This window comes from Cuculus canorus, chromosome 27, assembly GCF_017976375.1.
Source record: "Cuculus canorus isolate bCucCan1 chromosome 27, bCucCan1.pri, whole genome shotgun sequence".
NCBI lineage: Eukaryota > Metazoa > Chordata > Aves > Cuculiformes > Cuculidae > Cuculus > Cuculus canorus.
The window spans coordinates 3,146,865-3,170,751 of NC_071427.1; the positions used below are offsets into that span (position 1 = coordinate 3,146,865).

Consider the following 23,887-nt stretch of genomic DNA (forward strand, 5'->3'; position numbering starts at 1 on the left):
GCTTTAAACCATCTTGGGGAGCGCCCACCACACGCAGCCTTCCCCAAGGAAGGGGACAGTCGGCAGAGCCAGCGGGGCCGGGCAGGAGAGGTGGGAAAGCAGGCAAAGCACAAAGGGGAAAGCAGGGATGGCACCAAGCCATCCCCATCCAGAGGTGCGGCTGCTCGGAGCAGCCTCGGGCATGGCAACGCAGGGAGAGGGCAACTGGGCTGACAGCCCCGCACCCCAGCTTGGCCAGTGCCCATTCCAGCATAGAATCATAGAATAGTTTGGGTTGGAAGGGACCTTAAAGATCATCCAGTCCCACCCCCTGCCATGGGCAGGGACACCTCCCACTGGATCAGGGGCTCCAAGCCCCATCCAACCTGGCCTGGAACCCCTCCAGGGATGGGGCAGCCACCACTGCTCTGGGCAACCTGGGCCAGTGTCTCATTACTCTCACGGTGAAGAAATTCCTCCTTATGTCCAGTCTAAACCTGCCCCTCTCCGGTTTGTATCTGTTCCCCTTCATCGTATCCCCACAAGCCTTTATGAACAGCCCCTCTCCAGCTTTCCTGGAGCCCCTTCAGGTAGTGGAAGGTCACTATAAGGTCTCCTTGGAGCCTTCTCTTCTCCAGGCTGAACAACCCCAACTCTCTCAGCCTGTCCTCACACGGGAGGTGCTCCAGCCCTTGGTTCATCCTTGTAGCCTCCTCTGGACCCGTTCCAACAGCTCCATCTCCTTCTTAGGTTGAGGATTCCAGGACTGGACACAATCCTCCAGATGAGGTCTCCTCAGAGAGGAGCAGAGGGGCAGAATCCCCTCCCTCCCTGCTGGTCCCTCTGCTTTGGATGCAGCCCAGGACACGGTTGGTTTCTGGGCTGTGAGCGCACATTCCCGGCTCATGTCGAGCTTCTCCTCCCCCTGCACCCCAATTCCTTCTCTCCTTCTCAATCACACCATTCCCCCATTGTGTACTGATGCCCAGTGCCCACTCCAGCTTGCCCAGTGCTCCCAGTGAAGGGGCTGCAGCAGCCCCAGAGCACCGTGGAGTTGAGGGTGCCTTTGCTCCGCACCCCCAGGAGCTGCCGCGGAGCCCCACGATGGCACTGGCAGAGCTGCCTCAGCCCCAGAGCAGCCCCTGTGTCCCCCACGGCGGAGCTGCGACCATGGCACCAAACTGCCACTGCCAATTGGATTAACAGTGGAAATCCCAAAGCCTCCGCCTTGCAAACATATGGATTATCCAGCATAACGCAGACTGGGTGCTGGAAAAGCCACGCAGGGATTAGCAGGAGGATCGTTGGCAGCAGCTCGAGGTGTGGGGGCTGCGGTGGGGGCACCGCCTGGTTAATGGGATGGCAAAGCGGGGTGTCCAACACTGTCCGGTGGAGCACGAGGGCCACGGTGCTGCATCCAACCTCGGCGCGGGTGACTCTGGAAGGTGAAACAGAGCCGTTAGCTCCAGGACAGCCGCCTGGCTCCGGCAGCCCTTGGTGGAGGAAGGGGGATGCAGGGGGCTCGCATCCCCCCATCTCAGGCCTCCGCCACGCTCACGGTTCATTGCGGTGAGCGATGGCGTCACACGCCGCTTCCCGCTGCCTCTGACCCAGCTGTTGCCATAGCAACTGCCAGCCCCGCTGCTCCAGCAGCCCCCGGCCCCCCCGGGAACCTCCCCACGCTGCAGCACTTGGGGACCCACAGGGCTCGGGAGGGAGCAGGAGCATCCTCACCTTCATCCTCATCCTCACCCTTATCCTTACCATTATTTTCATCCTCCCCTTTACAATTATCCTCACCCTCATCCTTACCCTCTTCCTGACCATCATCCTCATCCTCTCCCCTCACCTTTACAATCACCTTTATCCTCACCATCATCCTCCTCCTCTCCCTCACCTTTGCAATCATCCTCATCCTTTTCCTCACCTTTACGATCATCCTTACCATCATCCTCATCCTTCTCCTCACCTTTACAATCGTCTTCATCCTCACCATCATCCTCATCCTCTCCCTCACCTTTACAATCATCTTCATCCTCACCATCATCCTCATCCTTCTCCTCACCTTTACAATCATCCTTACCATCATCCTCACCATAATCCTCATCCTCTTCCTCACCTTTGCAATCATCCTCACCCTCCTCTTCATCCTTACCATCATCCTCACCTTCACCCTCACCACCGGTCCCCACCCAGGGCCACAGAGCCCCCCCGACCCTCAGCCCCAGGCAGGAGGAAGCAGGGATGGGGTCCCAAAGCAGCTGCCAGCCCATCTCACCCCCCCCTGCCCCTCACCGCTGGGCTTGGCTGGAGTGGGGGCTCTGCATGAGCACCTGCAGCTTTGAGGAGCCGATGCTCCCGGTCCCTTGCAGAGGAGGTGGGGACAGGATGGGGAATGCCACGCTGCTGAGCGCAGCTCCCCTGGCAAAGGCTGCAGCTCGGCCTGAGGACAGTGACCTGTGATTTTTCCCACCTGGATACCCTCTGCCACATCCCTGTTGCTCTCACCTGGCTTTGTGACAGCAAAGGGCATGGTCCTGCCTCCAGTGCTGCTCCCATTCCCGCATCCACCCCCACGCCCAGCCTTGCATCAACGCTTCTCCCATTCCTGCACCCATTGCTGCTCCCTAATTTGCATTATGGTTGGACTCGATGATCCGGTGGGTCCTTTCCAACCTGGTGATTCTATGATCCATTCCTACACTCAGCTCTGCATCCAGTGTTGCATCAACTGTGCTCCCATCCCTGTGCCCAACCCCGCACCCCCCCACCCCGTGCCCAGCCCTGCCTCCAGCACTGAGGACCCCCTCCAGCTGCAGCGGGGGGAGGTGAGAGAGCTGACCTCATTAACCCAGTTGCTAATTGCTCCTGGAGCGCTGGGCATGGATTCCCTGCGAGCCTGTGAAACATTGACATTAGACAGAAGGGAAGGCACCAGCGCCGGGTACAGGGCAGCATTAGGGACCAATAGAAAGGATTTGCTTTCCCAAACTGCGATGCTGGTGCTCATCCCATAATTTCCCTCTCCTGGAAAGCGTCAGTGCCCAGGGTGCAGCAGCTCTGAGTGAGGCATCCAGCCTCCTCCGACTCCATTCCGAGCGCTGCTCCCCTCGCCAAACCCCTTTACCAGGTCCTGAAGACACGGTGGGTTCTGGACAACGGCGATGTTTGGCTTCAGCAAATATTGGCTCATGAGCAGCAGCAGTGGTGGGTTGGGAGCAGCCTCCATCCCCCAGGAGCAGCCACAGAGAAACACGGAATCATTAAGGTTGGAAAAGATCCCTACGCTCACCCAGTCCAACCATTAGCCCAACACCACCATCCCCACTAAACCATATCCCAAAGCACCATGTCTACACAGGTTTTGAAGCCCTCCAGGGATGGAGACCCCACCACTGCCCTGGGCAGCCTCTGCCAGGGTTTCATCCCTTTTTTGCCAAGAGATTTTTCCCAATATCCAATCTAAACAATCCCTGCATCCTCCTGCCTGCACGGTGGCTGCGGTGGGTGTGGAGATCATGCTGCTATCATGCTGGGCCACACAGGATGTCCACGATGAGATGGGACAGCAGACCCATCAGCTGGATCCATCCTTCCACCCAAGCAGATGCTGCTGTTGCCATGGTGACCCATCCCATCATGTACACCCAACCCCACCATCGATCTTGGCTTTGCCCTCAGCAGAGCTGGGAGGTGTAATTACCAAGCAGCTAATTAGCAATCCCTTGTGCTAGGAAGAACAGGGATAGGCACAGGGATCCTGCCTGGCTGGGCAGAGGATGGTGCTCCAGACCTCCTACCTTCCTCAGGGCACCACCACTCAGTTTTCCCACCACAGTGCCTGGTCTTCCCATCTCCAGGACTCTCCCAGGCAGGATATGCCATGGACAGGGGCAGCTCTGCTGCTCTGGACACCTTCTTGAAAGATCAGATTGCACCAGCCTTTCCGGCATTAGCAGCCACCAACCTCCTCTGGAAAATCCAACAGGAAAAGGGGGTGCTGGTTTAATACTCCAAGGATTTGCCCTTGAGGAGCGGCCGTGTGCAGGGAACCAGAGAACCTGCTGAAGCGATCCAGAAGCAATTAGAGCACTCATCTTTGCAGGGCAGCGATGCACGCGGCTCAGCATTGCTTCCACACAAGGCAGACAGGCCTGGGAAGAGGCAGCGGTCACAAATCCCATTACACTTCCAAGAAATAACAGTGATCTCCTGTAAGGACTCCAGGCAGGAGCTGTAAAACCAGAAATCTCTACCTGGATATCTATGAAACGGGGCTTCTGTTTAATGCTGAGATGCTGGACACAAAGGGAATGTGGCCAAAGGAACAGGAAACCGCAGATCCTACAGCTCCATAGATTCATCCTATCCCAGAAAAACTGGGGTGTCCACCCATGTGCAGCAGCATTCCCAGCTCACGGCCGCTGGGTGCTGCACCCCTCGCTGGGAGACCAGCAGTGAGGTCAGCAGCTCCCACCAGCGAACCTGCAAGAAGGGAGCAGCACAGCACGCTCGCTGCCAGCCTCCGACTACCCGATGAGCCCGCAGATGGGCTCTGGGGCCATGCATCCCATCCTTCCCTATCCAAGGACCCATCCAGCTGCCTTTCCCACTCCTCCCCTCAAGCGCTTTTTCCTAGTGAGCACCCACATCCCTTCAAAACAAAGCTTTGGGAATCCCACCCTCCAGACCTCGGGCATCCAAATGTGCTCCAAGTTCACACCAGGGAAGAACTCCTTCCCAAAAACAGATGTAATGGAGCCGAGCACACAGATAAGAACCCAAACCTCTGTAAGGAAAAGCCCTGCTCCCTGGGGAGCTGATCCCAGTGTGCCCAGTGCAGCCAGGACCTCTCCACACTGGTGCAACCAACAGGAATTGGTGTCATCCTTCGGACCACTTCCATGGGAATTACACCAGGAATCTCCCCAGCCCCACTGGATGTGAAACCACCAGCCAGCTTTGACACATCTAAAGCACAAAACTACAGAGAGTTACATGTTTGACTTGAAAAGTGGGTTATTTTATGGATATTAGCTGGAATACACGGAAAGTTTAGGAACGTGAAGTAAAAAAGTGCCGGAGTGTGACAAAGGCAGAGCATCAGTTAAAGCCCTACAACCTCATACCTCTGAACCGCACCCGAGCGTCAAGGGGCTGGAGCGAATCCGTGTGCACCATACACGGTCAGAATGGATCCGTGTGCTGGAGCAGCTCCAGGTGTGCCACACACACAACCAGAACAGATCCACATCACAGCCCCCTTTCCGGGTTCAGCCTCAGCTCGTCACCCTCTCCGCACAGACACTAACAGGGACAACCGCGCCACCAGCCCAGAGGTATGTGAAGGGTCAAAGTTAAATAAAATGAGGCAGCTGGAATTACATGAGAAGGAAAAATCAGAAGCAAAAAAAAAAAAAAAGGCACAATAAAAAGATAGGAAAATCAGAAGCAAAGAATACAGAAGAAATTTATTGAAAGCACAAGTACAGACTGGCCAACAACTGCTTTCTACAATCTGAACAGTAAATAATGGAGCTACAGAAAGGTACAAAGGTTGTTATAAAATAGTTTTAATTTCATTTTCTTTTTGCATTACAAACATTCTTTGAAAGAGGCAATGGAATTCTGATGTTGTGTGCTTACCCTCCCACCCCACCTTCCACAATACTGAACCTGTAAGAGCTGTTATCAAAATATACAATACATCTGTTCACCATAAAAAAACGGGTTTCGCTGCCCCCTCGTCTTACAACAGGTATAAAAAATTATAAATATGTACACCCTTTTGTTACTCACATTCTTTACATGCAAACACAGGGATCCAAAGGAAAAACCCACAACTGCCTGGGTTCCAGGGTCACCTCGATTCATCTTACGAGATCTCCAGCCCGTGGGTTGACCGAACCAATGCCAAGAGGCCACCGGAGAAGTTTCATTCCAGAGAGCCTCTTCCCAGCATCCTGGGTGAGGTTGGTTGAATGAATCCATTTAAAAAGGTCAAACCCCAGCTATTCCGCTTGGGCTGTGCATGGAACCTCCGGGCTGAGCGCTGCCAGAGCTCCGGGAGGAGCAGGGCTTCACCTCTGGAGGGAGGGACATGAGTAAATGGACTCCAACTACCACCAAGACACCTGAATTTGCCCTCCTGAACCAGCAAGGAACCACAGAGCTTTCCAGAGGCAGACCACAAGGCTTCATTAAGGCTCCAATTTAGGAGTACCTTGAAGCCAGCGTCCACACGGCAGCGTAACGGCCTCGGCTCAAGCCGGGCAACTACCACAGATGGTTTCCCACTCCTCAGCCACAAACGAAGCCCAAGGCAGACAGGGATTACCCATCGCATGCCAGCAACCCAAGCCGAACCCTCACTCAGACGTCACACACTTCTCCAGCATAATTCACATCCTCAAGAGTTCAGGGAGGAACTACGGAAAGTTAAGACTTTTCCAAACACTCAGTGCTAGGCAAGTCAAGAGCTCCCACAGTAAAGCAAGGAAATCGTAACTTGCAACACTAAGACAATTAAAAAACAAACTTTGGTCCACAATTTGCAGAAAAACCCTGAAAAAAAGTACAAGATTCTTGTTATTTTGCATCCGAACAGGTTGCAGGTTAGAGGGAAATGTAAGGCAACATCGGATTACACGAAATAGAAGGCAGAATGGCCCGGGAAAGAGTTGTAAGCCAGAAAAAAAAAATATAAGTGGGTTGTATCATTGGGAAAAAACGATCTGCTGCGTTCTACGTTTAATAAATTCCCTTCCTATAACTTAAAAGAACTGGGCTTATAGGTTAAAAAAAGACAAAAACTTGAGCCTGGGTCCTTTTCTTATGTCCATAAGCTGTTTGTGATCATTATCTCAAATGCTTTGCTTTAAAAATCTGCTTTGCTTTAAAAATCCGCTTTGCTTCGCATGTTTTCTTGATTTCATTACATTACTCATCCTCAGTCACGACCTCAGCCTGGTAACTAAATTCCTGCCCTACAGTTTCAATTACAAAACAAAAAGAGAAAGTACAGTATACGAGGGTAATACCACAAAGGAGTAAATTTAGATTACGCTTATACCATCTTATCATTCTATAAAGGTACTTAAAACTATTTCTTTTGCATATAGAGATTAGAATATTTGGTCAACTGGAAATATTGCTAGGCACAGAGGACAGCAACGGCATCAAAAAGTATAATACAAGAATTAAAACAAAAAGCTCAAACGCTGAAGACATGCTATAAGAGTGATGGCAGAGCTACGTTGGTCTCGTTAATCTCAAATGAGGGGCACGAAGGTGACTCACGGGAACACCTTTCTAAATGTGGGATAGCCAATAATTCTTCAAATCCTAGCCAAGTATTTAGATATATATATACACACATACACAATTTCGACAAATTCATAATGATTCGTCTTCACAAGTGTCCAGCAGTGGTTGATTTCTATCATGATTAACACTCTCGCAAAGCGCAGAGCCTGCTATTGACAATGGAATGCAATTTGATCTCGGGAAAACACTTCCCCATCCAGACCTTTCTGCTTAGTCTGAACGTTACGAAGGATCTTAACTCCCACTGGAAGGTTTGCAGATGCCGTACACCACAAGCAGATTGGAGAGTGGCATGAAGACACATGATATTATGCAGGTAAGAGACATTTCACGGACAGTGGCAACAACTGCCTGAAGAGTAAAAGCCCAATATATTTTCTTTATCCACTCTGCCAGCATCACTTGTCCTTCCCTATAACCAAGCTGATCCAGGAAGGCAGAGCTCACGCATTCCCCTCAACTCTCCCAATCCACTCCCTACAGCTGAGATGTTTTCCCCAAAGAAGTAAAAGGTTTAAGGCACGGGATAGCTGATGCACAGTTAAGATAGGATCAATGCAACTTATTCTGGTGCTGGGTGAGTTGGGAGCTCCGATACCACCACGCGTTTAGCAAAATCCTGACTCAAAGGCTCGAAAGTGAATTTGCACAGTGGTTTTAGGTCTTTCAAGGCATGGATGGGTAAAGAAAATCAAAAAGGCATCAATGTGAAACCTGATAAAACTTTTTAGGATCTGCTTTTTTTGGGGGAGAAGGAGCAGGAGGGGAGGGGAATTTCCCAGAGCAGGTTTCCAAAGTGTAAACTTGAACTTGTGATTTTTTTTTTTTATTCGAACAGTCAAGATTGTTACCCATCACCGCAAGGTTAGCAATAGGAATTAGACTTAATTTTTCTTTTTTTTAAAAACCGGTAAACTGATTTCTCTTTAAAAAAATAAAATCTCTGGTCTTTTTAAGGTCACTTCAGCTGCATTTTTAAAGTGGCTTTTTTTTTTTTTTCTGGAATGATGGAAGTTGAAACCCTAGCGCTCAGCCTCTGAAAGGTCAAGGCTGAACCCAAGAGGTTTTTTAAGTCAAGTCCATTTTGTCTCCCGCCTTCCAAAGCTTTAAATGGTGGACTTCGAGAAGGACACACGCAGGTGATGATTCTCACCCAGGTCATGATTATGGAGGTCGATGAGTGATTGAATGGCTTCTTCCACAGAGCTCATCTGGATCAGAGCCATTTTGCGGTCCTTCCTGAGAAGACACAAGTTTAAGTCACATTCAGCATCTCTGTATGGAGAGTTTCTCCAGCGCACAGGATCGCTTGATTGGGAAAGACCTTTGAGATTGAGTCCAACTATACCTGTTTCACTACTAAATCATATCCTTGAGTATCTCGTTAACTGTCTTTTAAACACCTCAAGGGATGGCGACTCCACCACTGCCCTGGGCAACTTCTGTCAGGGCCCGAGAACCCTTTTGGTGAAGAATTTTTCCTAATAACCAATCTAAACCTCCCTGCTGCAACTTGAGACCATTTCCTCTTGTCCTATCATTTGTTACTTGGGAGAAGAGCCCAGCACCCACCTGGCTGCAATCTCCTTTCCAGAAGCTGCAGAGCAATGAGGTCTCCCCTCAGCCTCCTCCCAGGCTAAACAGCCCCAGGGCCCTCAGCTGCATCTCAATGCTTGTTCTCCAGCCCCTTCCCCGGCTCCTTTCTCCTCCTCTCTATGCGCTCCAGTCCCTCAATGTCCTTCTTTTGGTGAGGGGCTCAAAATTGAAGCCAGTATTTGAGGTGCAAGCTTTCTTACCTAGCACCCAAGATGGCCAGCAGAAAATTAACTCAGTCGCAACATCCTTTCCTTGTATATGAAAAAAAAATATGTATATTCCTTGTACGTCTGTATAATAAACACACATATCCTCACTCTGATACCTTAGCTTTCTTCATCACCTCATACTCGCCATGCACTCAACCCGGGGTTGCTCTGGCGTTCTTTATTCCAGAGAGACAAATAGGACATTAGTGATGATTCTGCTCACCTTTCTCTTAGCCTGAGTTGCAATTCAATCAGAACCAAGTGCTTCTACACTTCTCATACTGAAAAGCCCAGTGTATGGACAGACATTAAGAGAAAACACTTACTGGAAGAATTTGAATCCTTTGACCATCCCCCCATTGCTTGAAAATAACATCTTGAGGTCTTCTTCAGTTATTGAAGGTCTGAAACAAACAATTTTTCCACTTATACAAACATCGACAGACTCAATTTCTAAAAACCATTTCTCAGATCATTTTCTAAATTTTCTACCAGTAGCTTCTTGGACTGGAAAGGTCCTGAGGAACACCAGGAATGTGGGCAAGCTCTCCTCCTGCTAGCAGCAAAATGCCAACCAGATTTACTCTTACACTAAATTTGCAAACGTTTTTATACACTGCCATGTAGGAACTCTCCATGCGGATACTTACGGAATATTGGACAGATGAAGAGTGGCAGAAGGAGGATAGATGTTCTGGAAATTCTTGGAGCCTGGTTTCTTGAAACGATGCAGAGGAGAATTTCCGTAGTCCTTAGTCAGACCTCGCTCCTCCTGCCCCATGCGGGGAAGCTGCACTATATTGTGCTTGGACAGTGTGATACGGATTGGCTTCCCGTGGAGCTTCTGACCATTTAAATGGCTCATGGCTGCAACGGGGAGAGATAACGCTGACTGCAAGGGCATTTCAGTCTCATTTGGACACACGTGTCACAGCCAGCATTTCATCCTAGTGCTCTTGTTGGATGTGGCCTTGAGCAGCCTCATACAGTGGGAAGTGTCCTTGCTCATGGCGGGGGGGGGGGGGGGGGGGGGGGGGGGGGGGGCAAACTGGATGGGCTTTAAGGCCCCTTCCAACCAAAACTGTTCTACGATTCTCTGCTAGGCAGATGCTGCATCCTGCAAGGACTGCACAACAGGCACTGTCACTCTGCCTTATCGTACGGTTTATTCTATATCTCCTCTAGATTATTGTGCACAAACAATCCATACCTTTTCCAGAGCTGCCCCAAATCCACGCTACATATGCAGGCATGGACAAGTTCAGGTTTTGGGCCTTTTTTTGGGGGAAGAGAATAAAGTATGGATACTCAAGCTTTAAATATCCATCCGGTGTCTTAATGCCAACAGTCTGATACTAGTAAGCTTGCTTACCAAGCTGGGCCTGGTTCCCATCAGTCATCTGCACTAAGGCATTCTCTTTCTTTTTAAATAGAATCTTCACCCTCTGTACGTCACCATAGACTCCTTCAGAAAGTGAGGAAACAAGAATCGTCTTAGGCAGCAGGAAAAAAATAAAGTCTCATTCAACTTAATATTAGCTAATCAATCCAACAGCAAAAACATTCATACACAACCAGAACTGATCTCATTCCAACCATGGTTACTTATTCTGCTCTAATTAAGGGAAATTCTTATACAGCAGAATAATAATGGAACAATACATTAAAGAAAAGATACTGGGTTTCAGCAAAAAGCAAAAAATCTTACTGCCAGAAGACTGGACAATTTAGCATGCTATCACAATTTAAAACTCTTATAAAAGACATGCAATGCAATAAACCATGCATAACTGAACATAAAATAAAGGCAAACTAAATTAAAATAGCAAACTAAGTAAACAACGTCAAAATGAAATTACGCATTCAAAAAAATGGCAAACTGCAAACTGTACATTTTTTGAAGTATCAAAAAAAGTAAATCTCAAATAAATGAAAAAACAAGGTAATAAAAAGTGTGAATAATAACATACCGAAAAGAATAAAGAGGCATTGGGGTGTAACTCTCTTTAGAGAACAGCAGAGCAAGGCAGCGGAGGGACAGGGAAGAGGTAAGGAATCGAAGGGGAGAGCGAGGTTGCACAAATCGTCCACAACGAGGAAGGGCAGAGTCCCCGCAGGAAATGGCGAAATTGGTTGATGGATGATGAAGTTTTCAAGATGGTTAATATTGAAGGGCAGGTTGGTTTCCGAAGAGCAGGGTTTTTTTTTTTTTTTTTTGGAAGGGGAATATTTATATTTTTTTTGTTTCAAGCAACAACAGGAAGCAGAAGTACCGTGCAGTCAGTTGGCAAAGAAATTCCGGATCAGGGGAAGAAAAAAAATTCAGGGATGGGGAGAAAAGAAAAAAGTAGCAAAAAACACAGGTCAGTAAATACATAAGGAAATATGTAGTGTTCCATCAGTCAGATTTATAGAATTCTACATACAATAACTTGTTTACAGAAACAGTTAATAGGTTTTACCTAGTGGAACACAATGATAAAGAAAAGGCATTTTTACTTAAGATATACAAAGAAGTAAGAGACAGTATCATCCCCAAGTGACTTCTACAGGCTTTAAATCCCAATTAAACAGCAATGGTGTTTCCTAAAATTTGACTGAGAAGGTTTTCTCTGATTACAAGAATCTCTTAGAAGAAACGACTTCATGAATCAAGCCAAATAAAGCTGTATTTTCTGCTTTGGGATCAGTGACTATGGGAAGCAATCCATACTGCAGCACTTCGCTGTAACAACATAAGCAAAGTTCCATTTCGATACCAATCACAGCCTTTAAAGCAAAAGATTATCTGGATGAGCAGCTGTGCCGCTACAAAAAAAAACCCTCAAAGGTCTGCTATAAAGGGACTCAATATTGTATCTGTGACAGGAGTCTATTCCCTTCCATCTGTGGCTGATCCCATCACACAGAAATCCAAAATATCCACCAAGGCAGGAAAAGCATCTCTGCTCCCAGTGACACCACAGATTTTGCAGGCCAGAGTCTGCATTCAAAGCAAAAGTCACTGCAAGCTGAGACACACCACCTTCCTCCACTCCTCATCGAAAGGAAAAGTGGAGTACTCCTTATGCACTACGGCAGAGTAGTCACTCCAGAGAAATACTGTCTCTTAACTCACTGGTTGTGGCACAGGTAAGTTCCTACAACACTGATTATACAGGCAATGGAAAAAGTTTCAGGTCTGTTAGTTCACAGCTTCAGTACAAGTATCAAAGTCTCTCTAGCCCAAAGATAAGCTGGATGGATAGCGAAGAGCTCATCAAAAAACCCAAGGCATGAAATAACTGGTGGCTCCTGCTTCAGGAACTGTGTGCACCCTTCGGACACCACTCAGAGCTGTGAACACGTGCAGATTAAACGGGTACAGCACAGTCCTGTGTCCTGCCCTGCCACCCACACAATGCAAAGTCACCCTAGGAAACACACTTGGCAGCATCACACTGGTCAAGGATAATGATGCCAGCTCTTAAACATTTAAGACTTCTGTTTGAACAGCAAGTCATGGGGACCGAGCCAGAGATAACAGCTCCTGGAATGGCAGAGGAGTTCCTAGGCAGAAAGAGCAACTCATCCAAACCAAAGCTGTATCGCAGTCCCTGCCATTATTTCATGCCCTGGAGAAAAGAGCAATGACAGATACAGAGTAGTCTGAAATACCGATTCAATTGGTTCCTCTCATCAGGAATTAAATATTTTGATCATTCATCACATCCAGGCTTCCCCTTTGATGCCAAAGAGGTTTTGTGGTTACTCTGACACCGCTTGTAAGTTTTATAGCTTTGCAAAGGAGCATTAACTTGTGTGCGCAGTCCCACCAGTTAAAAGGGTTTTCAGCAGAGGCTCAGACTGCTGCACACTACGAGATTCTACACTTTCAATCCAACATGGAGCCACAAGCTGACTGCAGAAAAATCCAAAATACCCAAATCAAATTCTCTCATGACACTGTCTTTCATTAAAGAAGATTTTTGTTCAAATATTACTGGCTTTGTTTTTGAAAGAAACCCAAACAGTTCAACTCACTTAAGTGGAATTGAAAATGTAAACTGTGAGCTGTTAAGGGGGTTTAGCTAAGGAAAAAACAACTTCCAAGAATCTTGGAAAGGGAAAATGTGCAAGCACATGGCAGAGGAAATACTGCACAGGTACAAAGTCAAGCTGGCAGGGTTCCAGACACTACACAGAAAGAGCAAAGGCCAGAATGAACTCTCTCTGTAGTTCTGAATTAATGCATTAAAATCTAGAACATGCTAAGGAAAAGAAAGAATGGACATGACTACCCTGTGACCCAAATGACTATTCCATGGGAATGGCAAGGGAGACTCCAAATCAAAGAGGGAGCAAGGGACAGGCACTGTAGTCTTTATGAGACCAAAGCAGGCAGGCAGCATCCTTGGCTTTGAACCAAAGAAGAGCAAGATTTTAATTGGAGATGGACTTTCTCGTTTCCCTTCAGCAACTAGAGTACTGGGCTGCTTGGAGTTTGAGAGCTGGCAGAGAACGTCAGCTGCTCCTCTAGTTTTGTCATTTCCTTTCGGATACAGTAGGATTTCACTTTCAATGAGTTTCAGCACAATCTGTGTTCAGAAAGTGAAAGCAGAGGTAACAGGAAGGAGAAAGAAGTAAAGTCAGGACTCCACTAACCTCAGGATTCAGATTGCTAACCAGCAGAACGCAGTTCCCTGCCCCAGCGAGGCCGGGAATGGCAATCCGTCCTGCTGCAGCCGCTGCAGCTGCTGGGATAGCCAAAGGAGCTAGTGCTCCATGAACATTTGGAACTGTCAGGCCTGGAAATTAAAGAATATTAACCAGTAAAGAAATTCACAGCAGGTACTCTAGTGATTTGCTGCACCAGAAGGGAGAAGAGCACACCTTCCGCTACAGGAAAGGCACCACTGAAACCACAGCGACCGCATGTTCTAAGAGCAAAAGGAGCCTCCAATTCTGGTGCTGCAGAAACGGTGCAATTCTCAATAGTGTTTGCTCTTGCAGTGCCTGGTGCTTATCAGGTGCCTCTCAGCGCTATCTTGTTGGCTACAACACTTTGCGTGTTTCACAAGCAGCGGAATCAGCTCAAAGCCTCAGCTCTGTTGGTGCAGGAAAGGTATCACAAACAGTGCATTTGCAAGGGTCTTTCCAAACAGTGCATGCCAAAAATGCTTTATTCTTTAACCATGCATAGAACAATCCAGTATCAGATGGTACCATTAGCTAATCCCTTCCTGAATGGAGGAACAGAGATTTATCTAGAGGCATCACTACTAGGTTGCTCACAGTAACAGCCAGCACCTCGCTGGATGAGCCCTCCAAAGGGAAGAGCTTTGAAGTTCAAGGAGTCAATTAAATGCAATTATTCCTCTAAGGGGCACTGTCTAGTTCCCCAAGAGGACAGGATATTAACAAAACATCAATGGTTGAACAGTTTGATGTGTGCCTGTTTGTCATAAGCAAGGAAATTCCACCAAGTTACAAGAAAGTCAACATCGTTCAGTATGCAAAGCAAAAATTGTTTAGTTTTGCACTGCGATGGGTGCGTCCAGCACTTAAACACTAAGGGTCTTACTCCAGGCGCTCAGCTACTGCAAGCAGCAATAATTTGTTACCTGCAATATGAGCTGATAGCTTCGCAGTGCAATTGTAACAGCGATGTAATTAGGGTCATGTTTAAACACCAGTTTTATTCAAAAAAAGTGGACTGAAGTTCCTTGCTTTTGATCATGTTTATGGCTGTCAAAGTGAGGTCCCAGCTTCTGCTACCACACAAAGTTTGAAATACTCCCCACCTCCTCCCATTGTTAAAACCCACCATTTCTGCCTCTCCCATCCCGCTAGTCTTGTTTTCCTCCTGTCACTGGGATATTGCCCAGCCAGAGCTGCTACAGCTGCACCCTCACATTCCTGGTTATGATGATGTATTAAACATCATTCCCTTCTGTGCCTAAATGCTTGACTAACCCCAACAAAAACAGCACTAGCTTTAAAACATCAAGATTCTTCAGCAAGAGGAAAACCTAGATAAAAAAAAAAAATCTCAACTTACGAATTACAGTACCTGCAGCCTGAGGAATTGCAAAGGTAGGAGGAAAGCCAGCCCCCGCATATGGAGGAGCTGGGATTATCCCTGGGGCACCTGGGAAAGATACACATGTTATACGAAGACCCAAGAGCAAGAAAACCCTAGACTTAGAATCATGGAATGGTTTGGGCTGGAAGGGACCTTAAAGCCCAACCAGTGCCAACCCCCTGCCACAGGCAGGGACACCTCCCACTGGATCAAGTTGCCCCAAGCTCCATCCAACCTGGCCTTGAATACCTCCAGGGAAGGGGCAGCCACCACTGCTCTGGGCAACTCAGGCCAGGGCCTTCCCACTCTCATAGTAAAGAATTTCTTCCTAATGCCTAATCTGAATCTTCCCCCTTCTAGTTTCAAGCCATTCTCCCTCATTCTATCACTATATGACCCTGTAAAAAGTCCCTCCCAGCTTTCCTGGGGCCCCTTTGCAGTACTGGAAGCTGCTCTGAGGTCTCCCCTGGAGCAGCTCCTCTCTGGGTTAAACAACCCCAACTCTTTCAACCTAAGACTTAGCTGGAATATCTTTTTCTGTTCTTCAACAAAAGCATTTGGTGAAAGCTAAACATAAATAGCAATTCAGAAATGCCTCTAACAATGCTGAACTTCGAGAAACTCCAAGAAATATTCCTCTTTAAACTCTGTAGCACTCAAACAGCTATTAGAATGTGGCTGCAGACCAGAACATAAGCTAGCAGCTCCTGTAACTGCTTAACCACAATGCAGTTTTCAAAGCATAGGTTACCACACCCCAAATTATTACCGAGGCCGCATTGTAGGCAAAACAGCAGATGGCACTCGAAGCACAGACAGCTGGAAAACCTTTCAAGTCCTCACCCAAACAGAGAAGAGCTCACAAAGCAGTAGCACGTGCCCACATCCACACGCTCCTACTTGCATTTTGCACTAGCTGGATTCAGTGGTTCCCAAATTTTCCTCATTAGTTCTATTGCATTCCAAAACATTGTATGACCACACCCACTGATTACATCCCCTCCCCTTCCCTAGCTGACACATCAATGAGTTCTCTCTGTCCTGCCCCCACTGCAAGAACTCTCACCAAAAGCAGCTGCCATGGTCTGATCAAGGGCGGGCTGGTTATCCCCAGAAGGGAGGTCTGGTCGTGTATAATCTCTGCTCTTATCGTTGTTGTATTTTACATTGAGACTTGTGAGCTTTGAGAAATCGATGCGCAGTGTACAACAAGCATTGTAGATATTCTGTCCATCCAAAGACTGCAAGGAAACACAAGATGCATTTACACCAACATCACAGCAACAGCCTCTGAAGACAGTAGACAATAAGATCATCCCAGGTACCAGCGCATTCCCTTTAGATGGAGCAGGTATCTTGCTTTGTGTAGGGAAAGCTCAATTTCATTCCCTTCACCCAAGGCAGCCGCACTGCTCTAGGTGAGGAAACTCCCTCCCACTCAGAGAGGGGATCATAGGATTGCTTGGTTGGAAAAGACCTTTGAGACTGAGTCCAACCACTACCTGTGACTCCCCGAACACCTCATCTATCCATCTTTTAAGTACCTCCAGGCATGGTGAAAACCACATCCCTGGGCAGCAGCCTCTGCCTATGCTCGAGAAAACCTTTCAGTGAAGAAATTTTTTCTAATATCCAACTTAAATTTCCCCTGGTGCAACTTCAGGCCGTTTCCTCTCATCACTTGTGAGAGAAGACCAACACCCACCTTGCTACAACCTCCTTTCAGGCAGTTGCAGACAGTGATGGTGTCTCTCCTCAGCTTCCTTTCTTCAGGCTAAACAACCCCAGGGCCCTCAGCCACCTCTCATAATCCCTGTTCTCCATGCCCTTCCCCAGCTCTGTTCTCCTTTCCCAGACACGCCCCAGCCCCTCAATGTCCTTGCTGTGAGGGTCTCAAAACTGAATTAAAGTATTCGAGGTGCAGCTTCACCAGTGCTGAGTACAGGGACACAATCACATTTCTGGTCCTGTTGGCCACACTCTTTCTGATACAAGCCAAGACGCAACTGGCATTCTTGGCCACCTGGGCCACTGCTGGCTCGTGTTCAGCTGGCTGTCAACCAACACCTCCAGATCCTTCTCTGCCAGGGCAGTGCTCACACAAACCTCACATGACCACCAAAACCTCTAAACCGTGAGTTTCTAACATTGACCCTAGACTAACAAAAGCAAGCCTAAACGTTAAAATCATTTAAGTGTTTAGCGCTGCAAGCACCATACTCACCAGTTTGGCATGCTGAGCGCTCATTGGGTCAGCATATTGCAACAGGGCCTGAAACTGATTGTTCTTCGTGAACGTAATTATTTTCAGGACTGTCCCAAATTTGGAAAAAATCTGCAAGACAATATTTGCACATCTTATCTCATTTCCAGTAAGTTCATTTCATACTGACCTCCATTACTAGAAGGAGAAATAACAAAAGTTATCCTTTCACCTTGTGGGCTTTCCAAGTTAGAAATTCCAGGTTTTAAACTCTACCATGGGCACTACTTAACTTGTGCCGCGGCACCAGACTGGGAAAATACCAGGGTGACTGCACTGCCCCCTTAATAAAGTTTCTGTTTATAATGAATTCTTATACAGGAACATTCACAGAATCATGGAATGGTTTGGATTGGAAGGGACCTTAAAGCCCATCCAGTTCCAACTCGCCACAGGCAGGGACACCTTCCACTGGACAAGGCTGCTCAAAGCCCCATCCAACCTGGCCTTGAACACCTCCAGGGATGGGACAGCCACCACTGGGCCAGGGCCTCCCCACCCTCATTGTAAAGAATTTCTTCCTAAGGTCTAATCTAAATCTTCCCCTTCCAAATTAAAACCATTCCCCCTCATCCTATCACTACATGGAGTCCCCTTTCAGTACTGGGGGCTGCTCTAAGGTCTCCCTGCAGCCTTCTCTTCTCCAGGCTGAACAACCCCAACTCTCTCAGTCTGTCCTTGTAGTAGAGGTTCTCCAGCCCTTGGATCATCTCCGTAGCCTCCACTGCACTCGCTCCAACAGCTCCATGTCCTTCCTGTGCTGAGGACTACAGAACTGGACACAGGATTCCATGTGGGTCTCACGACAACAGAGAAGAGAGGGAGAATCCCCTCCACCAACCTTCACCATGGGACCAGACTAGGCCAATATGAGGGTGACTGAACTGCCCCCTTAATAAAGTTTGGTTTTTTGTTATGAATTCTTACACAGAAAGATTCACAGACACCTTCACAAACTGGAACTTTTCCAAAAATTTCAGGGATTCATAAATGCAATCATGCTTGCATTTGAAACACGAAGATTAAGTTAAGCAATCACAGCAGGAGCTTTCCAAACAGGCTACTGCCTAAATGACTCCTAGACACTATTTACCTCCCCTACCCTTCCTCAAGGCCAGGTTAGCAGCTCCTTCTGCTAAACCCTGAACTGAACTTGAAAAGCAGTCTTGAAGACATAAATATTTGTCCCTTGCCTTGTACCAGACTGTAATCCAACTAAAATGGACCAGTAAGTACATTTCTGGAAATTAAAGTCTGGCCAGGTTGTGACCAAAAATAGAAGAATCTTGTGTCAGTCTCCAGAAAGTAGAAATTTGACAGCTATGTTCAAAACGTGAGTTATGCAGATAAAACCACGTGCCATCAGAATATAGACACTGAAACTAAAACAATTCACTCTTTGCTGCCACTCTTTCCTCCAGGACAATGACTGAGAAGTTATGGAGATGTGTTTTACCTGATGTAGAACATCTAGAGTGACAGGATAGAAGAGATTCTCAACAATGATCCTCAGAACAGGGCTCTGGCCAGCCATTGCCATTCCTGCATCTACTGCTGCAGCAGCGTCTGGCAGCGCAAGGTTTCCTGCCTGAATGGTGTTCACTGCTTGCAGAGCTGCTTGGGCGCGCTGTGGAACCAAACACTCTGTTAGATCGACATGCCTGCTTGCTGAAGTACACATCCAGCTCCTCTTGAGCTGCCCGTCTGCAAACCACTACCAGAACTCAACAGGTAGCAGTTTGCTATTCCTAAGGCTGGGGATGCAAGGACTTCAGCACGTTTTAAACACAGACAACAGAAACCATCCACCCCAAACAACTTTCCAGTGTTCCTGTCCAGAAAGATTCCCAAGAGCTGCTGAGCCAAAAAGGGTAATTTTCTACTCTATGCAGAGTGTATCTGGCCCAAACTCTACACAGCCCAGGCAAAGCCTGAGGAGCTGCTGTGCTCAAGTGCTGCCCATGGCAGACTGGATGCTACTGTAGATGAGTTTTGCCCCAGTAGTGCTACATTTTCTAGACAACTTTCAAGTATTAGACACAAAATATCTTAAAGCACTAAATGTTCCATCAAGCCTTTGATAAGTTCAGATACTGTTTCTAACTCCGGAACGCTAGAACACAGCTTCTCATGATCCCCTCCTCACTATTGCACCTTCCTCTCCATTAAGGTGGTTTTAGCATTAAGGTGGTTTTAGCAGTTCATTTCGCAGTCTGCTGAGACTTTGGATAACAGCTATTGCATCAGCCCTTACTCCATAAGCCAGAACTAGTCTGCTCCACTGAGCACTTTGATAGTGAAACCAAGTCTCAAAACCCTCCCAGGCCTACACCAGCAACGCAAACCCAAACTCTGTCCCTCCCACCAGCAATGATAACATAAAGAGCAAACTAACTGCTTGGTTTGGAGAGTTGTCTGTCTTAAGCTCCTTGTGGTTGGAGAACTGAATGTAGATGGGCTGCCTGCGCAGGACTGGAGTGACTGTGGTGTAGTAGTTTACCATGGTGTTGGCTGCCTCCTCAGTGTTCATCTCTATGAAAGCCTGCACAGAAGTCAACCCAACAGCAACATGTTATCAAGAAGCTCACACTGAGACAGCATTAACATTCAATAGCAATCACTTGATTGATAACTTTAGGAGCAACTTCCCGTTGAACTGTAACTGCGTTTGATTCTCACAATTGCATTCACATCCGGGTTTTCATACACAGAACTGCCTGCAGCTGGTTCTTAAATAGAACACACGAGGATCATCACTGCAGACTGACTTAATGTACATAACATTTCAGTCTCATCGCAAGATCTCCATGCTACACGTACTGAGGAAACTAGCAGTGACAAGCATCTGCAAGAACACTGCAATAACCCAGATTCTTTACATTGCTCCTGTTAAGCAGCTTCTCATACTTCCCGATGGAGCAGGAAGCCCGTTCACTGCTCTGCCCCTTTGTGGTCTCCTCTACTTAAAACAAAATCATAAGGTACTGTAGCAAGACATTACATAAAGTACTTACATCTAATCACACCATGCAATGTATCAGAGGGACACTTTCATAATTAAGATTAAAGACATCATATTTTAAGCAATGATTAAAGTTGGTTTGCTTTTTTACTCCTTAATTTGCAAGACAATTTTAGTTACTAATTAGCACACACCTCCTGTGTTACCCAAGAGTGTTTTAGCTTTACCCAGCTAATTTATTGTATCTGTAAAGGTGGCCTTAATATGCAAAGGTTACTCAACTGTGAAAAAGGCCAACTCATGTCACTGCTGTCCAAATAATTTACTTGGTCTGTAATTTAAAAACCAGGCATAATGCTAATTATAAGTGACAACCTATAATTACAGACTTAACTCCTCGTACAGTCTGAAAATAGTGTTTTCCAAAGCTCAGAGGATAACCATGGAAAAGTAAAATAATAGTAGGCAGAAGTCATTGACTCCTAATATGCGACAATAGTTTAAACAGCTTCCAACTGGTTTATTGATGACAAACTCATCAAGCCTTTGACATAATCCCTGCATTCAATTATGGAGACAATACCTGATTTTTGCCTTTCAGCATAAGAAGATTGGTGACCTTGCCAAAAGGTAAACCCAAAGAAATAACCTCTGCCTCTGTGACATCACTGGGGAGCTTACGGACGTGGATTACTCGGGATGGGACCCCAGCAGTTCTGATATCACCTTTGAATTTTTTGCTGTCGTTTCCATTAGCTGTAAAAACCAAAAGTTCCTGCTTGTTAGAGTGGGTTTGAACATGCACACACTTACAGCTTTTTACATACAGTTTGTGCTCCGCCATCTGGTTATTACTCCATTACAGAGAAATTCCATAGTCTAATTTAACTGGTCTGAAGACACACGGCTTTACTCTTTTTCAAACTGCACTATGCAAGCAACACAGCAGAATGCCACTGTGATGGAATCAACTCTCTGGGGGCTGTTTCACAGCTTGTTTACAGCACACACCACCCACATTACTACTTTGTGAAGGTGTGAACCACTAATTCTAGACTGCTGCTTTGTTCCTACTTTATTCCTTTTCGCTTTGACTGGTACTCTTGGAAATGGAGCAGTTTGAAAGGGACATCTTTAAGCAAGTGATATTAAATCAAACACAAAGCAAAACGTCATTCTAGATTGGCTGGATCATACACATGGCCAAGTCCACCAGCAGCACAGCACCAAAGGTGTGAGCTGGTACAGCTGATAAGAGAGGCCTCAGCCAGAAGACAAAGGGACAAGACAAGAGTAGCTCACAGTAAGGCAGTTTAACGCACTGACAAGCACACAGGGCAAAATTCTGGACTGAGCACCCAAGGATACTGGTTTGGGTGGGATTACTAACCTCTAGATGGTGTAGTTTGCTCCTAAACTAGCAAAATACTACATACAGCTAAAACAGCCTCCTGTGAAATACAACTGTGCTTTAATTACGACAGTTTACAGCAAAACCTGCATGTTCTAATTCTGTAAAAGTCTCTTAGCAACTGTCCTGCAACAATTTTATTCAGTCTAATAACATTTCAAGGGGACAGGGGCAGAAGTTTATTCAGCACTGTCCTACAAAAGGCTCAGTAAGTACTAAAAATGAAGAGATTTTAAAATGAAGACTACTTGGGGAAAACCAGACCTCCTCACAGTATTTGCAACACTCATCAATTGCTATTCATTTTATAGGCAATATTACCTGTAGAAGAAGAGTTGTTGTTCATCATAAAGGGTCCGTTAGTAACACAAGGAGTGAAAAGCTCGTCAGGTCCCCGCTGAAAAAGAAAAGATGAAAGGTAAACTGACAGCATTTTTACTCAATTCTATTCAGGTAATCCTAAAGCAGAACAATTGAGATTAAGGTGTAAAGAAGCTGAACAGAAGTGTAAGTGAAAATAAACTGACAGTGGTCAGGGTGCCTCACCTCCACCATAAATTAAATATAAGTAAGATCCAATTTAGTAATGGAGTAGCACTACCCAATATCTCTTTTCAGCTAAGCATTAGCAGTCCAGAAGATGAAGCACCACTGAATTGTCTGAAGCCACTAAACGCAGTGTTGTCCTTTGATAGTCACGTTTTCCCATCGTATCTAACGAAATGGATTTCTGACTACTCCTATCAGACAAGATTTTCCTTCCTTTATCTCACACTAGAACAACACTGTAGTTGACCGGGAACTGCAAAATAGATTGGCCTCTAGGCCCTGATTGAGAAGGCAGATACCAGGAGTATCTTAAGCAAAAGACAACTTATCAGAGGGTAGCCAGAACTGTTGGTGTATGACTTGGCAATTATGAACCAGAGATGTGTATTTTATGGTTACAAGCATTAGATACAACCTGGAGAAACTGAGACCTGAAAGAAACGGATCTCTTCTCCTCCCTCCTTAATAAAAAAAAAAAAAAAAAAAAAAAAAAGGCAGAGCAGGAATAAAAAGTTACAAGCAAAAAGCTACTTTTCAAATTTTACAGCAGAGATGGGTTCGCATACAACAATTTCGATTATAGCACAAAATAATCTGACCACTGGTCTGCCTTCTAGCCACAGCCTCCAGAATAGCAGTAACAACTTCCAGGACAGCAGCACCATCAAATCTCAGCAAAGCAAGAGACAGACGAGCTTTCTACAGCACAGAAACCCAAGTACAAAACCCTTGCAATCCCATCCTCAACTGCCTTCCGCACTTGAAGTTGTTTGACATTAAAGTTGGCACAACTACTTGCAAAACATGAAGCTGCAAGTACTACAGACAATCCCAATACCCTGATCCTTTGACTTTTCTTCTGGCAGCACAGTGCCTTTTCACTCCATGGAAGGAAGAAAACAATTGACAAAAATTCTAAGCCTAATTCTGACCAGACTCAGACAACCTAAACCAACTGGCATTGCCAAACTGCAGAAACATATTTAATTCTAGGCGTTTTAGTAGCTGCAGGTATAATTCCATTTATTTGCACAAGCAGGAGCCTGGCACTTCTCCTCCATTCCCTGCAAAAAGAGCTGAACGCATCTATGGAACGGAACACTGCGTGTTTCAATTCATGACTGCGCTCCCTGTAAAGCCACCCAAATCATCCCAGCAGACCAAGACCAGCCCAACCCAAGCAGGAGGCAGGAAAAACAACGACAAAAGCAAATAAGACTACAAATGGACTTCTTAACACAATCAACTTTTTATACATATCATAGAGCTTAGTCAGGATGGCTTAATTTCAAATAAGTTACATCGAAGATCTCAAGTCCCACTGTTAGTAAGTGTGGCAGTAGAAATCTAACAGCAATTTCTCATGATTTTCTGCATTCCTCTTGCTCAGCAATGCCACGCTAAAAAGGCTTTCATCACCAGAAAATAAGAACCGAGCTCATCCCTGCCTTGGCCAGCTCCCACCTTTCTCCATGGAAAGGTACCCTGCTTTGCCTCATGGCCACCAGAAACTCTATCCTCCACCATG

General features: G+C 46.5%; 1 protein-coding gene across 4 annotated transcripts in view; it reads right to left on the bottom strand.

Moving 5' to 3' along the window:
• Nucleotides 1-5,475: 5,475 nt before the first annotated feature.
• Nucleotides 5,476-23,887, bottom strand: part of PTBP1 (polypyrimidine tract binding protein 1) — a 33,463-nt gene continuing 15,051 nt past the window's right edge. For 3 of the 4 annotated variants that reach the window (XM_054050105.1, XM_054050108.1, XM_054050107.1), the window contains 13 exons: nucleotides 22,132-22,207; nucleotides 20,983-21,155; nucleotides 19,833-19,979; nucleotides 18,894-19,064; nucleotides 17,399-17,509; nucleotides 16,241-16,415; nucleotides 15,151-15,240; nucleotides 13,755-13,897; nucleotides 11,081-11,114; nucleotides 10,483-10,575; nucleotides 9,761-9,977; nucleotides 9,437-9,514; nucleotides 5,476-8,544 (listed from right to left, as the gene is read on the bottom strand). In XM_054050105.1, the coding sequence (XP_053906080.1) occupies nucleotides 8,412-8,544; nucleotides 9,437-9,514; nucleotides 9,761-9,977; nucleotides 10,483-10,575; nucleotides 11,081-11,114; nucleotides 13,755-13,897; nucleotides 15,151-15,240; nucleotides 16,241-16,415; nucleotides 17,399-17,509; nucleotides 18,894-19,064; nucleotides 19,833-19,979; nucleotides 20,983-21,155; nucleotides 22,132-22,207 (1,641 nt within the window). In that variant the 3' untranslated portion in view covers nucleotides 5,476-8,411. The remainder of the gene's footprint in view (nucleotides 8,545-9,436; nucleotides 9,515-9,760; nucleotides 9,978-10,482; nucleotides 10,576-11,080; nucleotides 11,115-13,754; nucleotides 13,898-15,150; nucleotides 15,241-16,240; nucleotides 16,416-17,398; nucleotides 17,510-18,893; nucleotides 19,065-19,832; nucleotides 19,980-20,982; nucleotides 21,156-22,131; nucleotides 22,208-23,887) is intronic. The other variant, XM_009570504.2, reaches the window with a different exon arrangement.